Genomic DNA, 14162 nt, shown 5'->3' on the forward strand with positions numbered 1-14162 from the left:
GGGCTCCGTACCTTGACCACTCCCCTCCACCACCTTTCCTCCTCGCGTAATCTTCCCACCCTTTCCCTTACCGCCTTTTGTGTCGGCGACCAGCGGCAACAGATTGTCTTGGGGGTGGGAGAGGAGAGGAAGAGGCAGGGGATATGTAATGTCTTTTGTTTAGGCGGCAAAGACTGACCGTAATGGCGGTGTTGGAACACGGCTGTCAAAGCGTGTCTGCTGGGCAGTTTCGGTTCGTTACTGCAGCCGTGTAAGTGGGATGGTTATGTCTCGTTGAAGTGGCAAGCTGCGCCGTGGTTAGAGAGAGGTTACCGTAGGGGATCAGTATCGTTTGCGGCAGCTACTTGCAAGCGGACGGGCTTCGTGTGAACAATGGACTTCTAAGAACCGTACGCGTCGTTGTAAAAAAGGGGAGGCGTTGCTTTTTTTTCGGTTTCGCGTATCGTCGACCCGACTGTCGTCGCATTTACGGGCGCTTCTTTCCTACCTGTGACAGGCCTTTCCAAGCACAAGGCCTTGACTCATGGCAGCGCGCCCACGTGATCAAACATGGCTGCGCCCATGCCGCGGCGCTACAAGGCGTCCCACTTATCACATTCCGAGGAGGAATTCGTGTAGGCACTCTAAATAATGGTGAACCTCCGCGCCGGTTTTGGCGTTTATTCTTTGTATACATCGATATCCACGAAATTTATGGACGAAATATGCAGGCAACTGCGGCGGCGGCGGCGGCGCCAAGCGTAACGGGAATTTTAAACATCGAGAAGCGACAATACCGAAAACAAGTTATCCCAGCAGTCTCTTCGTGTCTCGCAGGAAATCGCGTCTGGAAAATGCGGCAACCCTGTAACCGAAGGCATTTAATGGTGATGTCCTCGAAAATGTTGCTTATCGCCGATCTCTACAATAGTGGGGCTCTACGGTGGCGCGAACCCACTTTGGGTGCAGAGCAAGAACGAGGTGATTTTAAGAAAACGAGAAGGATAGAAGAAAACACAACGGATAAGTCGAAAGAACTTGTACCAATTGGTGAGTCCTATAACAAAATAATAACCAAATAATCTTGGCAAAAGAAGAGATGTGAGAAAGTGGATCCCACAAATTTTGAGCCACTTCACAATTACCGTTTTCTTTATCTCATTGTATTGAGAAGGGGAAATAAATAATCGTGGGGCCATGCGAGGCATTTAAGAGACGTCTTCGTCGTTTAGCTTCCAGTCGACGCCACCACGACACGCGTCAACCGCGTCCGCATGGCGGCGCCACTGGCGGTGGCGTCCCCGCGGCATCCGATTTTTAAAGATGGCGTCGTCGCCAAAATTCGGGGGAGTCTGCGGCGGTGGCGCCGCGCCGCACCCCTGACTCCCTTTCGCCGGGAGTGCATTTTTTTCCCGGTGTCCAAAAAATTCCCCGAACGCCGGAGAACACCTAGCGGCCCCCCAAAACATGGCGTCCCGCTGCTGAGTGAGACCACGCATCGGCCGGCAAGACGGCTGCCGTTTGGCGCATCTGACTCCGCGAAACTGCAACAAAAAGAAAATTGTCCTGGCTGTTCCGGTGTGTGTCGTGCTACGCTGCCCGTTTCGTCCGAGCGCCGTCACCTTCGGCGTTCGAGACAAGGCGTGTTGCAACTCCGACGCGGGAGGGAGGACATGCCGTCGTCATTCGACGCCTTCCTACAGGGAAGGGTCAAGTCGCTAATCTCCAGCTAGTAAGTGGTCCCCTATTGGTGGCGCACGCTCAGCCGTACCGACGGCGCGTGTAAATTAGACTCTCTTTCGAGAGGGTGTTAACGTGGCGCATTTTTACTCCGAGAAAGGAGTACGTGTAACGCCTGTTGGTGCTTTCATTGGCAACCGTGTGCACTAATGGGGAGTTAAATCGGCCTACTGAATGAAGTTGTTTTAAGCTAGCAGGGATTTCGGGGCTATATGCCCCCTCAAGGACAGCCGAGAGAGGCGAGGAGACCACACATTATAGTATGCTGCTACAACTTTATTCACACCGGTTGACATAGCTAGGTAAAGGCGCCACTGACTAGTTGAACGTCGAGTTAATGGCTGTCTTTCTAAAGGGAGCCATATACATTAACTCTGATAGGGACACACCGAAGCAGGTGTTCGCAACAGGATGAAACATGTGTTGGCTGCAGAAAAAATTCGGGGCCAACTTAATGGAACCCGAAAGTGTTCATCCCGCGTGACCCGCATAGGTGACGTCCTCTTTCCAGAATTGCTCCGGGATTTAAAGCGAATGTGAGCTTTAACCGGTGTGCAGTCGAGATAAGCAAGATGCGTTTATAGTACCGGTAAAAAAAAGAAGAAAAAAGCAGGTAGGAGATGATATAGGACTCCGTTAGAGGGGCATAGGTAAACAAGGTAGATATAGAATGTTTTAAGGAAGAGATCAAATGCTAAGGAGATGTAGGTAAAATGCTGGTCTTTATATATATATATATATATATATATATATATATATATATATATATATATATATATATATATATATATATATATGATTAGCTCAAGCAGGCTGGGTGACTTTTTATGACCGCCCTGTTTCGAAGGTGATGCCAGAAATCATCATCGCCAACATTAAAGAGCGACTCCGCATTCTACGCCCAAAAAATTTGGAGGACGCTTAAGCTTCGCCTTTAAGAGGAGCGAAGATCCCCGACTGCTTCTCACGCTTTCCGGCAACTGCAGCTTATGTAGCCGTAACGTTTACCGGGAAACGCTGGCGGCGAACGCTGCGCACGAAGGCGAGCTGCCTTCTGGTAGAAACTCGGCCTCTTGCGGGGGCCGGGACGCGGTGGAGGCGAGCGCCATCTGGAGGCGCTGCAAGGAACCGGGCGCGCCGCTTTATGGCCTGTGAGATTTGCGTGCTGGCAGTGGCCATGGCCGCTCTGAGTGGTGGAAACGCTCGAAAAGCGGCTTGTGTTTTTTGAGTTTTCGCGTAACAGAATCGTTTGCTCGTATGCTCGAATTACAATCCGACGCTATCATGTCTGTAGGCTGTAAGTCGTACTTTACGATTATTCTGGCGTATTTTACCTTGAGAAATTCAGTTAGTTCAGTAACTTCCTTGCGCTACAGGGAGGGCATGCGGGGCTCGAAATTCTTTTTGCCGGAACGACGTCGGACTGTGCACGTCGACACCGAATTTTTTGCGAGACGGGGCCCTGAATGCTAAAAGGTCAAAAATGTGTTTGTCTGAGGCGCATTTTGAATTCATCCGCGACTGCTTGCTGATTTCACCGCGCAGCGCTGTGTACTTCGCGTCTCGGCGATGTGCTCCATGGCACCCGGCGGGGTGCTCGTCGGGGCAAGGCTTGCTCGACCACTTGAACACGACGAAGCGCTCGCGCGAAGCCGCTATGCTGGAAGTGACACAGGCTTTGAATTGTTGAATTTGCTAGTTCTCGACTAACGACTGCATTAAGCTGGCAGGCCCGGCAGAGAGCGGCCCCTTATGGCGGAAACCTCCCGCTGACTTTTGCACCCCCTGTGGTTCCTTCGAACCTGCAACTGACATCTCGACACACAGCTAGGTCCATGCGCCCTTGCATCCACCCCCATGCCACTGCGGTCGGGAACCGCACCCGCAACCTCGCGTCTTTGCGTTGCCAGGAGCAATTACCGGTTCACGCACCGTATTTGCACGCACCATTGCTCACGGACGGGGTATACGCGGTGCGAGCAAGGGTGATGCGTCACACGGCTTAGCATGTCTCACCCGATCACAGCCTCGCGGTCCGTTTCTTTTTCTTCCTTTTTTTTTGGGGGGGGGGGATGCTATATGCCGACTTCGTGACGTCATCCCGTGAGTGCGTGCGGCGCACTGTTCATTTGGCACGGCCCCGCTAGGATGATGGCCGACACGCACACGGCGCCCAGTCACTCGAACGGAATCCTGCCCGCCAAGGGCTCGCGACCTCCCGGCGACTCAGATCCCAAGTGTGCAACGCGCCGCGGTGTAGCCAGTGCTTCGTACTAACCGATGGCGCGCGTACGCGCGCCCGATGTTTACGTGGCATGTATACGTATATCGGCCTCAACCCCGTGCGAGTCATGTGTGTATCCGTGCGTGTGTGTGTGTGTGCTATAGACACCGGCGGTCCGTACATACGCACCGCTCGAGCGCTCGGCGATCCGCGACAGCGAACCCGTCTGTGTGTGCGAGCTAAGGCAGCCGCGCCGCTAATGAGAGGCGATATATGGACAAAGAAGGGAGCGCGCGCCGATCGACACGCCCTGGCGAGCGTGTCGCCCGCCTCGCCTTCCTAATGAAGGCTATCGATTATATGCGCGCTCTCCCCCCCTCCCTCTTCCCCCCTCGCTAACTTCCAAGCACGTACGTGCACGTCTCGTGACACGCACGTCACTGTACGCGCCGTCGCCGTCTCTCGCATACCGCATGCTCGTATACGCCTTCCCCCTCTCGTACCGTACCTTCGAGGTGGCGACAAGGTTAAGGTTTGCGGGTTTCGCGGCCAGAGAGCCGTTGATAGCCCGGCAGCACGCGAGGCCTTCGGGGCCGCTGTGAAAGTGGGTGAAGGTGTCATTTTTAGCGCGGCGCGCGGGAGCTGCTGGGGAGCAACGGGGAAACGCGGGGGAAATGGGGAAATCCCGGGGTTTTTTTCTTCCCCGTTCCGGTATACGGCGACGCTAGGCGGCGCGCTAGCGCTACCTGGCGCCTGCGCTTGGGCGTGCCCTAGATGTAGTCATCAAAAAGAAAGTGATAGAAACGGAGACTGTTAATTTGGGTATACAAAGCATGGAATCGAGAACGTCCAAAGAGATTTACAAACGCGTCAATAATTTCTTTTTATTTAGGGATACTGCAATCCCAGGGATGGATTTTCGCAGGGTGGGCGTACAGATACAAGCACTGATAAAATATTTACAAAGGAAACCGGAAATACAAAGGCCGAAAATTATTAGTAAACAAACAAAAAGGATCAGCATTTGAGAGAACAAAGTTCAGTGATGGCAGTGCAACATAGGAGTTGACATAGCAGCACAGTAAGGTTTATGGCATATCCTAATTATTCAGGAACATATAAAATATAGAGTAATACAGTAATACAAAATGGTAAGGGGCATAAACTTGATAACAATAAGAAATTAGTAACTATATGGGCAGCAGGGAATGAATACAACAGAAAATAGATGTTAATGGACGAATAAAGAAACGATGAGGGAGAGAGAGAGTAAAACATCTTTAAGTAAAACATCTTTACGATGAGGTAACATTAACATAACAGAAAGCGCAGTACTATTTGAGGCTCGAGTTGTATGCCCGAGGACAAAAACCATGTTGGAGCAAATATTCGCAACCTGGTAAATGACTCGGCACAATGTAATGGAACGCCAAGATATTCCCGCAGCAATACCCATACGTAACGTCCACCTTTCAGAAGAGCCGAGAGTTTAAATGCTGGTGGGAGCGCTAACCGGTCAGCAGGGGAAATGAGGAAGATACGTTTAGAGCATCGGTGGGGACAAAAGGGCAGGAAAGAGATTTATCGAACCGGAGTCGGTTGCAGGCGACCTGTATACGCACTCGAAAACAACCGGTGCGCTTGCTACGCATGTAAATTGCACTTCTGAAACAGCAAAAGGCGGCTACATGCTGTTACCGCGAGAAAACGTCCTATAAAAACAAGAGGTGCTAAGTCAAAAGACGGGTCGGGTGCGGTTACTGCGTCATCTCGCCGTCGCGTAAGAGATTTTAAAAGCATCTGTTTTAGTCTATAGCCCACTGTTCGTGGGCGTAAAGGAGGATTACATTGCATTCTAGAGGAACCAAAGGCTCAACCTAGCGTTTCGAAAAACATTTCCCCGCGCAAACGTGGCCCAAACGCGCGAAAATCTGCGAGTTTCGATTACGCAAGCGCAGACTCTAGCGGGTCGTGTCCAGAAGTCGGGCCAGGGCCAGTCAACCGACCTGGCGCGGAGCTCACTCGCTCTGCCCGATTCGCTGTCGTTTGCGTCAACCTGAATGTCGACTTTCGGCTCGACAAACCAACTCGACCCGCGTTTGTCGGGTGTACACGTATACACGTCGTGTAGACGTAGCTTGGAGCAGTCGCTGTGGCCGGAGCGCGCGCTCGAATAGTGGAATTATAAGCCTAGAGCGCCGACAAGCGCTGAAACTATTGTCTCCAGATAGGAAGGTATATACCGCGGAGTGGAGGAGTTATCGGTGATTCTCGGATATGCATACTCTTTGTCTGGACTGAGGGGCACTTGCTGGCAATTTTTGGGTCGTGAAACGGCCATTTTGTACGTTCGACTCTGCTATAGGAAGTTTGTGAAATATGAAAAAAAGCTAAGAAAAGAAAAAATGTTACCCGATTTTCACTCGCAATTAAGAAACCTGTTGCTTCCGGACAGTGGGTTACCTTCACACCTCACGTCTTTAATCGTTGTCTTCGCTGCTTTCTGGCCCATATCGACCTCCTCATTTCTGCTTTTCAAAGCGTCGCGACTGCTGAATGCGTTGTTCTCGGTTCTTTCTTATATATCTTATTTCACGATGAACACAATAGTTCTCTTTTTTTTTTTTTTTTTACATAAGAGCCTCTGGTCGAATGCCTTGCAGGACGTTTCCGCATATAACTTTTCCTACGGAACGCTTTTATAACCTTGATGGTTCCGTTCCAGCCGCTCCTGTACTGCCGCTGTTGCTGACGTCACGGCGCCCTGCGGTGCGGGAGCGGTTGCGATTGGCCGCCTTTGTTTGTCCTCGGTGCGTCCTTTTAAATTGGAATCTGCTCGTGAACTGTTACTCGCCGCTGGCGCGGCGTCCCGCGGTGTCCGTTGTGACGTCACGCCGCTGTGGCTTGTGCGCGTGGTTGTTGCTTTTTGTGACGTCACTGTGCGCGTGCGCTCCTTCGTGGTCGCCTGTGAAGTTTTTTGCCCGACGTCATTTTCAGCGGGTTGCTATAAGCGGCGGCCGGATGACGTCCCGACGGTATGATATGCCTTCTGTTACTATGCCTCCTGTTTCTTTTTCTCCGTTCGCGCGAGGGTGTCGTCTGTCCGAAAACACTCGATCGCCGTCGGTGGCTTTCCGCCAGGCTTTCTGGAGCCCGCCGATTTAACTTCTGCTTGCTTATATTTAGATCACGCTGTTATTTTTTTCGTTGAAGTGCTATAGTTGAGAGCTTGGCGCACGTGCTTGTAGCACAGATCGTTTCTTCTTTCTGCCTTATTTATTTATTTTTAAAGTTTATCCGTTTCCGCACTTATTGGGTGAATATTTGCTCGCCAACACTCTTCGACGGAGATTTATCTCTCGCCGTAAAAATAGCTTCGTTTCGAAGGGGCGTCGTTTCGGCTTTGGTCGTAAGCTCGGTGATTGCTGCAAATTACTTTGCTCCGAACAAGGAAGTGTCTTCGTGCAATTGTTCGTGCAAGAACTGTCGTCCTACGGCCCACAAAAATCGCTGCACCGTGTAATTATTTTGCGAGTGTTGAAGCGTTTCAGTACAGCGTTTTTCGCTAGAAAAAAATAGTGACACGTAGACGCACTATACCCGCGTACATAACCAAAATACTTGCTTAATTTTCCGCGTTTTAATTTAACGTTCCTCGACTGCCGCATGTAGTAATTCATACCGCGGTGCCACGCAAACGGTCGTTCGACAATACCTTCGCTCGGGCGGACTGCAGCTGATCACCGCAGTATCCTGTATCTGTGTAATAGGGGCGTAATACTTTGCCGTGGCCGCATGGGCAACGCTACAAATCTTTATATGTAGTCTGTTGGCGGATGATGCAGCTGTCTGCCGGCGTAGTCATATTGGACAAGTGCTGCACGTTCGTGCTTTCTGGCGGACGAAATGCCTTGCCACATGACCAGCTGCGTTTCTGTGCGGTTAAGTCGCAGTGCCAGGATTTTTTTTTTTGTAGGTTTTTGCCCTAATATCCACTTACTAATCTTCCCGCCCTTGTCATACTGAGAAGGCATCTCACCAAATCCGGGAAAGGCTAGTAGGAACCGCAGCGCGGTTGTCGACATCTTTCTTGCGTGCGTCTGCGTCACTGCGCCTTCTTCGGGGCCAGAAAAAAAAAACACAGAAAAAAAAATCGAAAATAACTTCACGAGTATTGTATGACGCAGCATAGAGGAGCACAGCATCACAATAGATGTCGTAATACGCAACGCTGAACACAGGAACACTACGCTGCTGCGCATATGGCTCCCTTTACGCTTCTGCAGCGTCCCTGTACGCCAAACTATAATATGTTCCATGGCTTCGTTAGTTTCTCATTTGGTGGACTTTCAAGCTCGTGTTTAAACACTCGTGGGACGCGCACCGCACCTGCGCCCTGGAGCTGAAAGGGGGCGTCCCAGTCGGGCGAACGAAGCCTAATCCGATGCGCTGCGAATCTGCGCACCTTGTCGTCTGCGTCGCGAACAAAAGCAGAGCAGACGACGGTGCGAGTTGAGGTGGCTTAGATTTTTTTGTCGTCTTTTGGGGACAGGGCGCGTCCGCACACCGAGAGCAATATTTGCTTCGCTTACGTCTGCTCAGTTATAAAATCTTTTTTTGTAGCGGAATTTTGTTGTGGTGTTAGTAATAGCAGTTGGTTGTTTATTTGTGTAAATAGATAAATGAAGGAAAACGAAGGGAGGGAAATCACTACTGACCGCATATTAACCGTCTATCGAAGTCTGCTGACACCTGAATAACGGTCAGCAGTGAATGGGGGGCGGGGGGGGATGCACAACTACTTCTCGCAGTTGTCTGTTTCAGTGCTTACAGACAGGCAGGGGATGGAGTCCCTTTGATTCCCTTACAGACACCACGAGGGCTGTGACTAACTTTAATGTTTTATATGCTAATTTATTTGTATGACTTGCATCCGCTCGGGGGCTGTGTAGCTGTTCACCCGTCTCAAAGGGTAGAGACACATCACGATCACGTGAAGTATAGTCCGCCCACGTCGTCGAAACGAGGCACCTTCAGCGACGCTCCGCAACTGTATTTGCGTGTTTTGTTGTGCGTACGTAGCATAGCGGGCTGCAGGCAGCGGGAACCCCGAGGAATAACGCCGCGAGGCCAGTGGCGTCGTTGATGTATATATATATATGCGAGCGCGCATTACTTTGTTTCGCTTAGTTGCACTAACTCCTCCCCCCCTCTTGCCGACGTTCGGCTTAGCCCTGCGAAACGCGCTGACTCGGCAGGATTGTGCCGCTTCCACGTAGCCCGCACAAACACCGCCTCTCGCAGTCCCGTCGCCGTTGTCGCTGGCCGTTTGGCGCCGTGTCGAACGGAGCCGATCTCGCATTCTCCAACCCACTGCCCTTGGCTCAAGGCCCCGGCCCTGGTCTTCCGTGACGGAGCGCGTCTGCAGCGCTCAGTGGCGCTTTCTAATTGGCTAATTAGCACGTCTGAGAAGGGGAGAGGGGGAAGGGCCGGGCTTGCCCTCGGAGTCGTCGTCGTCGTCGTGGTTGTCAGTTGAGAAGTGTCACATCGGTGAAAGATCCGCGTGTGTGCCGTTTCGTTGTTATATACAGTGCCCGGAGGCTTGTGGGCGACCACCCCCTGTGTTTGTGGTGCTGTGAGGCTGGTACATATCGTGGTGCGCGGGTGGACACGACCACCAAGGATATCTTAACTGTCGTCCACTTCGTGTGAAGACAGGGTTTCTTTTATTCTCCCTGTACTAGCCCGCTGTCTTCGTCTGGTGTGAGCTGGACTGAAAGGATGACCTCCCGGGTCCGGGAGATGCGGAAGAACTTTCAGGGTTCCAAGAATGACGTAATTCTCGTTGAGCCCTGGTGAGATGTGAAGGAGCTCGAAGTCTCTTCAGTTTTTCAGTGGCACCGAAGAACAAGAGTTGTTTTGTTCCTGTAATATTGTTCGTGCAGTTAGTGGGAACAGACAGAAGAAAGTAGTGCTGTTGTGGTGGTTTAGCTCATGCATCAATGTCTTCTGCTAGAAAGCTAAAATTGGTTACCTCATGTTCTGTGCCCACAGCGTTCTTGCAATATGACGTAGTAGCCGATTTCCCTTTATTCGCAACCATACAATATCATTTAAGCTGTGTCATCTGTTTTATTGTGTGGGCTCTAAGAAATAATTTTTTTCACGTCTTTCCTGTGCTTGCGGTGCTCTCGAAATGGCTGTCATCTGTGCAAGCGAGTGTATAAATAATGCAAAGAGAGAAACACAAACAGAAGTAAAGTTTGCACGAAACTGTAGCTGTGTCAAAAGAGATGTCTTAACCCCAGTCTAACACATCATGACAGCAAGACAAGTGAGAAGTGACCTGCCCTATTATGGCAATAGTACGTAAATGGCTTCATCAACTCTGTCACTTTGCGCTCAGCACTATATATTTACTTATTTACCAGTCACTGTGTCACGGAATAAGCTCCCATGTTTATCTGCCAAAGCTTGCGGATTACAAATGATTTTCAATATCGGTACTGCATGTTACATCGGGCAATGGTATTGTGTATTGATACAGTGCTATAGGATTGGCTCTAGCTTTATATTTTCCCTAATCATCCACGTTCTTCCCTATAAGAATTGTATTTACTCACCTTCACTAAGTATCTTTGTCCCCATAGCTTGTCGCATCAAGCATCTGTATTGTATAGCAATGTACTACTACAGGATTTACACTGAGTATAATAATCTACATTCTGTCCAACAAGAATACCATTCTCTCCCTTTTATCAAGTATCTCTGTGCCTATAGCTGTCTTCGTTTACAATAACTATATTTCTGAGTCGCTTGTCAAAAGTTTTATATCCTACCGTGTGTGGCTCACATAGTGTCCATGCACCTGGTTTTTATTTCGTTGCAGCTTGGCTAGCTAGATACTTTTGACATCTGTCACCTAGATTGGCAACTTCTTGTATTTTTGGGTATTGTTGTCATGTTCGTCTGTCTGCTAGTTGCAGCTTGGCTAGCTAGGTACTTTTGACATCTGTCACCTAGACTGGCAACTTCTTGTATTTTTGGGTATTGTTGTCATGTTCGTCTGCCTGCTCCTAAGTAGTCATCTTCTTTTCTCCTTTGCGACAGCTGCGTCTTGAGTTTGAAGCATCACAAGCTTGCACAAAGCTTAGTGGTAATATGCTGAATCATGCATTTCTTATGGCTATCAGAAGCAGAGACTGGCACTGCTCAGGATTTTAGAAAAACGTCAGTTGAACATATGTCTGCAGTGTGCTCAGAAATTTACAATATGCTTTCATAGTTTCCAGTGGCACTTCTGTTACACATTTAAAAATTGCATGGTTTTTTGTAGTTCTGTGCAAGTGAAGAAGATTGCATGGTGTTAGCCAATGAGTGACGGTGTGATGCTCCACAAATATTTGATAGTGGGGCACATTACCCATCACAAATAGAATGTGCACTGTTAGTCAGGAAACGGGATGCAAATTCCACATTCTGTCCTGCAAACATTTTGCAACTTCACGGATTTCTGCTACTTTTTTGTGACGTGTTAGGCGTCCGCTTCTTGTCGTGTTTCATAGTCGTTCGATCGTTCCATCCGTTACCATGCACTTTCATGCCCTTTTATTTTGCCGTCTTTCAACTGTCATCATCGGACGCCGCCAGAGGAACTGTGTAATGGGTGTGTGAGGGAGCGTTTGCATTACACCACACCAACTTTCTCTTCGAGGTGACCAGCGCCAGTAATTCGCTAATGCCAGTAAAATTGAAGGTGAACTTGCTGAGTCGCTACAGCTTTAGCGCAGCCACATAGGTCTTCACTTTATTCTCTAGAACTTTAGCTGACAATGCATTTGTCCCCCTCTTGTTCTCTGCACATGCAGTGAGCAGTCTGTGGCGTCGGCCCGGGCGGCTGTGCTGGTCTACGATGACCACAACAAGAAGTGGGTGCCCAGCGGCTCGTCAAGCGGCCTCTCCAAGGTGCACATCTACCAACACACGGTCAATGGCACCTTCCGCATTGTTGGCCGAAAGCTGCACGACCATGAGGTGAGGAATACCTGCCTTTCGCTGCAGGAACGTTGCAGAAACGTTGCAATGTGCCACTGTAATCATTCAAGTGCAAGTAGAGGATACTAAATTAGCAAGCAGCAAGGCAAAACACAAACAAATAATTGAAGCAACTAACATAGGCATGTGAACACAAGCCAACGAAAAAGTAATACTGGTGAAGCAGATAACACGTTTGAAAAGCACTCTCCTGTGGTGACTGAAAACTCATTTAACGATAAGGAATGAACAGTGCTAGGCAGTAATTTGCGGTACTCTACTGGATGAGTAATGGAACTGTATTTGAATGTGTTAGTATGAGCAAAAAAATAAAAGCAGTAGATTCAAAGCATGTGAACTACAAGTGCAACTTTCTTTAGCAAAAATCAATGTATCAGAACTTGCATTACATTAGTTCACGACATTTGTTCAGTGCACATGTTATTACACTAACCCCTTCAGGTGCTGTGTGCACAGTTGTGCACACACCTTTGTTATCGGAGCGTTTTTATAGAGATTAACACTATTTAAAGGGTTTTGACATCAAAACACTTTCTTTATGCACCCCTGGCTGCCGGCAGTGGACTTACATGTGCAAGTGGTTTGCAAGAACAAAAGTCCTATCTTTGACTCTTCCTGTAGCACTCTTGGAGTTTCATCACTTGTATCACTGCCACTGACACCTTTTGGTGATCAGAAAATTTATTTCCCTCTGGGAAATTCAAATACATCTTGAGGGGTAACAGTACAAATAACAGCATGAGAGAATGCAACTTTTGTCTGTCCTTTTCTCACATCCTGTTATATTGAGCTGTTACCACTCAAGTCGGGAACCAATCAGCACAAATGTGTACGCCTTTGCAGTTCAAATACATTGAACACCTATAGTCTCTTCATTTCGCAATTGAAACATACACCAGAAGTCTGAGCAAATTGGTAAGGGTTCTAGAAATGTTGGGCACAGAAAACGCAGACACAAGAAAAACGAAAAAGACAACACTGTGTTCTCCTCTTCATTGTGTAAATGAGATGCACAACACTGCAAGCAATCTTATGCGAGAACCATGCAATGCCCTCTCAAGGTTGCTCAGAAGAGCTCTCTGTCCTTCTCTTCTAAGTTGCATCATATTAAATCGTCAAATAATTCTTCATCATCAGTCTTGTCTACTGCAGGATACAGGTCTCTTTCAGACATCTCCGATTACCCCTGTTCCGTGTCAAGCAATGCAGGGCAGAGATAGTGGAATTGACCTCAAACATTAATAGACTGCAAGCCGGCAATGTCTATTAGAGATCAAAAGCAAGTAGATGTAAGAGTAAGAAGTCTGGATGAGGTCTGCAGGTCCTGTTATAATACGATCAGATGTGAAGCGTTTAGAAGTGCTGTTTGAGAGTTTTGGGAGTGAAGAAATTTGTAAACTTGGGGACGCGAGGTGGTTTTGGCTGGGAAACTAGCGTCGCACAACTGATTGCTGTGGTTGTTCTTGCGCTGACACCTTTTGGCCCGACGTGTGTGTGTTCCTTGCAGGTGGTGATAAACTGTGCCATCCTCAAGGGCCTCAAGTACAGCCAGGCGACGGGCACGTTCCACCAGTGGCGCGACAACCGCACAGTCTACGGCCTCAACTTCAGCAGTAAAGATGACGCCGACAACTTTGCCGTTGCCATGCTGCGGGCCATCGACATGCTCAACCAAAACAGTGAGTCTGTCACCGAAGTCTGCACCATGTGTGGAAACGTTCTCGGAGGAGCACCAGCGATAGATTGAGGACTATGTGCTAGATAACAGTGATGAAATGCAGTCAACTTGCAAGAATTCTTAAAATCCTGATAACTTGATACTGTGGTTAACCCTTTCTACCCTGCAAGTATACGAGTGAAAACATACATTTGACTTTTATTTCATTTAGATATATGACAGCTGGTTGTATGTCTCTCCTGTTCGATGTTCCTTTTAAAATATGTTCCTGTTCAAATTACAATTCCTAGAAGCCTTGTAACAAGGCAATAACAGATGGTAGGCAACATTAGTGAATAAGGGGTTAATTCAAACTAATATCAAGATTTTGATTGGTGCTCCGCTGGTTTGCCTCGTGTTATAGCTGCTCAGTTTGAACAAGTCATTCAGTTAACACTTCTTGGCTTTCCTAACATATCGTGCAATTTTCATAAGGCATGACTAGTC

At 48.7% G+C, this 14162-nt stretch overlaps 1 protein-coding gene across 5 annotated transcripts in view; it reads left to right on the forward strand.

Moving 5' to 3' along the window:
* Positions 1-14162, forward strand: part of ena (ENAH actin regulator enabled) — a 126083-nt gene that overhangs the window by 76348 nt on the left and 35573 nt on the right. For 3 of the 5 annotated variants that reach the window (XM_075698922.1, XM_075698921.1, XM_075698919.1), the window contains exons 2-3: positions 11812-11977; positions 13506-13677. In XM_075698922.1, coding sequence (XP_075555037.1) covers positions 11812-11977; positions 13506-13677 — 338 coding nt within the window. Of the gene's footprint in view, positions 1-6883; positions 6979-9507; positions 9799-11811; positions 11978-13505; positions 13678-14162 lie in introns of those variants that run through there. The other 2 variants (XM_075698918.1, XM_075698920.1) reach the window with 2 other exon arrangements.

This window comes from Dermacentor variabilis, chromosome 7 (genome assembly GCF_050947875.1).
Source record: "Dermacentor variabilis isolate Ectoservices chromosome 7, ASM5094787v1, whole genome shotgun sequence".
Classification (NCBI taxonomy): Eukaryota; Metazoa; Arthropoda; class Arachnida; order Ixodida; family Ixodidae; genus Dermacentor; species Dermacentor variabilis.